This window comes from Geospiza fortis, unplaced genomic scaffold, assembly GCF_000277835.1.
Source record: "Geospiza fortis unplaced genomic scaffold, GeoFor_1.0 scaffold190, whole genome shotgun sequence".
Taxonomy (NCBI): Eukaryota; Metazoa; Chordata; class Aves; order Passeriformes; family Thraupidae; genus Geospiza; species Geospiza fortis.
In genome coordinates this window covers 6835632-6838645 of record NW_005054328.1, presented here as the reverse complement: position 1 = coordinate 6838645, position 3014 = coordinate 6835632, and the positions used below count along the sequence as shown (strand labels likewise).

Below are 3014 nucleotides of genomic sequence, written 5' to 3'. Positions count from 1 at the left end.
AACAATAGCAGTTTGCAGGTTTTTTAGATGGGTTGCGTGTTGGCTTTGAAGTCAGGAGGGATTTTGTTTACATGGAAGAACTTAACTTTTAATTTGTTGGAGACTTCTAGGACACTCAGCACAATCATGCATGTTCCTCTACTGCATGGTGAGGCTAATGTTTATGTTGAATTGCCTTGAATATGTGGAAGAGGAGGGTCAGTTTTGTTTGTTTTTTAACGGGAGCTACAGATGCTGGTAAAAAGGAAGAGAAAGCTACAAGGCAGCTCATGGAACATAGGCTAAGAGTATCTTTACTGAATTATGTGGTGATGCTTGGGCGTCACTTTTCACTGTATTAGTGTCTGTTACATAACAATCACCACAGAAGGGCTGAACCTTCCACTTGCAGAGCAATACCAAGCGTAAGGATCACATTGACTACCAGAAGGAACGAGTTGCATCAACCCTGGATCGCCTGGCACGCCATGTTGAAGTAGAGAAACAGCAAAAAGAAGAGAAAAACAAAGCCTTTAAGGTATTGGGTGTATTTTATTTTGGAAGAAATGCATAATAAAGGCCTTGTAGTATCTTTGTTTTCACTACTAAATAAATAAAAAAAATTGGTGAGGCATACCCGGAAATAGCAATTAGACTTCTACTTCTGGGGCATCATGTGAAGCACTACATGGACTTTGTCTTTGCAGTGGCTTTTAACTGATCAAATTTCTAGTCTTATTGTACTTACTAAGGGGGAAAAATTAAATGAAAGAAAACCACTGGCAAAAACTTCTTCTCTTGTTTGTAGATATAGCAGTGGAAACTTAGTATCAATTATTCTGATATTCTAATATTTCAATTAATTGAAAAATAACAGTTATCACAAACCACCATGCAGTAAGCCTTGCTATTTATCTGCTTTTGTCTCAGATTTTTGGGAAGCTGTTTGCTGCATTAAATCTGTATAAGGTAGTATTTCATAATGGGAAAAAATTTTCAATATTTTTAGTTGCGCTTTGCTGCCATTTGAAAAGAATGTATTTTTTACTTTTATTACAAACTGGGAGATCCAGTCAGTGGCTTAATGGTAGGAGTGCTCTCAGTGGGAGCTGGACATCTTGAAGGAATGTGATTACAACAACTTGATGGAATTGAACAGGGACAAGTGTAAATCCAGAGTTGGGAAAATGTGCTGACTTCCCAACCTAATTTTCTCAACACTGTTAAAGGCTTTTAAAATCACATAATTCTACTATGGTTACAGCTTGTTGTAGTCTGTATGTTGTGTATATGTAGTCTGCTTGTTGTGTATGCAACTGTAGTACAACGGAGTAAAAGGTTAAATTAGATATAGTCCAAGGTAGCCTTGAAGTCTGGAAGCCTACATCCCCCTTATGTCTCTTGCACTTTCATTTGGCAATCTGTTTGTGCCTCCACATGCAGTTCTTCAACTGTAAAGTGGAGTCAGAGGTAACTATGTAGCTTTTAAAGCAGCTTGAGAATGAAGGCTAAAAGATCCTTTTGTTGAATACAAGTATTTTCCTCCTGCTTGGCTCTTCACTCTTCATCAGGTAGTGCAAGCTGCAGAATTAAATCTAGTCTTCAAAGTGAAAACACCTTTTTCTTTTTTTTCTATTACATTCCATTTTTATTATATTAAGTAGAAGTCAGTCTAGTTGTAAGATTTTTTTTTTTCCCCTCACTTTGGTTTTTGTGGGTGTGTTTTTAGGAACCTATATGTAAGTTTTGACATACATACTTAATATTTTTTTCTTTTTCTTTTATTCTTTCAATTTGATCACAACATTATCTGGTATGTTTTTCCCTTAGGAGAAAGTTGATTCCCAATATGCCCATGGGTTGCAAGAACTAGAATTTATTCGGGAGCACAGTGATACAGAAGCTGCAAGGTTATGTGTAGACCAGTGGTTAAAAATGCCAGGTAAGAATAGAAAACTAAGTTTGAGTGATGATTTCTAAGTCCTGCATTACAGAGTTGAACATGTGAAAATTGTGTTGAGCTTGCAGGTGCCTTGTGCATAACCAAATCCTACAATATTAATTTTGCTAGAGCATACAATTTACAAGTTTCTAAACATTTCTTTCCATGAAAGCTATTCTTGTAATGCTTTGCTACTTAGGCTTCATATCTTAAATTTTCTAAAAACCTGTAAGGCAATGTTAGTTATTTTTTATAAGCCAAGTTGCCAGGAAGAAAAAACACTACTGTTGAGCTGCTGCTTAGGAAAGTGTAAGTAAGTGTAACTTCACAATGTTTAATGAATTTAAAATACTGCCTGGAGGACCTGCAGGAAGGGTGTCAAACTGTTTAAAAAGTCATACTACTGGGAATTGAAGAGACAGTGAAAGAGCAGACTTACTGTTGCAGGATTGAAGGACAGATTGTTAGTTTGTTTTAAGAATCACCGCAGTTTGGTTCTGGAGTGTTTTAGAGCTTGTGTGTTGTTTTCTTAGGCCTCTGTAATTCAGCTTCTGGTTAGGTACTTTGTTTTGGAACACAGGTCTGAAACCAGGCTCTGTTAATGGTGGAAGAAGGGATATTTTTAAGAGGACAGGTCAGACTCGAGTCAACAGCAGACCCAAATGTTGTCCTGTGATGCATTGCAACAGAGAGTTTGATAATGTACATCTTCTTCTGGGTCACCTTCAAAGGTAAGGAGATACATTGCAAGAATTCAGTGCAAGGAATAATAATGAAAGAATGTGCTCTAACTTGGGACATCATGATCAAGTCTGCTTTAAACTGCCTGTACTGACAAAGCTCCATTTTGAGAGCCAATTAATATGCTACAATTTCTATAGATGAACTTCATGGAGGTTTTTTTTGATGGTTTGGTTTAGTTTTTTACTTGGTGTGTGTGGTTTTTCTTTAAATTCAGAATTGATGTCTTCCGCTTGTTGAACATTTCTTAATATCTGAGGTTTTTTGGGAAGTCAGATTTCTGTACTCCAGTTTAGTTATATCTTCATCCAAACTTGAAATAAGCCAAAAGGCTCACTTACACAAGTTGGTG

At 36.7% G+C, this 3014-nt stretch overlaps 1 protein-coding gene across 2 annotated transcripts in view; it reads left to right on the top strand.

Moving 5' to 3' along the window:
- Positions 1–3014, top strand: part of ZNF451 (zinc finger protein 451) — a 32454-nt gene that overhangs the window by 4986 nt on the left and 24454 nt on the right. For both annotated transcript variants that reach the window (XM_031057145.1, XM_005421195.3), the window contains exons 3-5: positions 392–517; positions 1810–1921; positions 2502–2652. In XM_031057145.1, coding sequence (XP_030913005.1) covers positions 392–517; positions 1810–1921; positions 2502–2652 — 389 coding nt within the window. The remainder of the gene's footprint in view (positions 1–391; positions 518–1809; positions 1922–2501; positions 2653–3014) is intronic.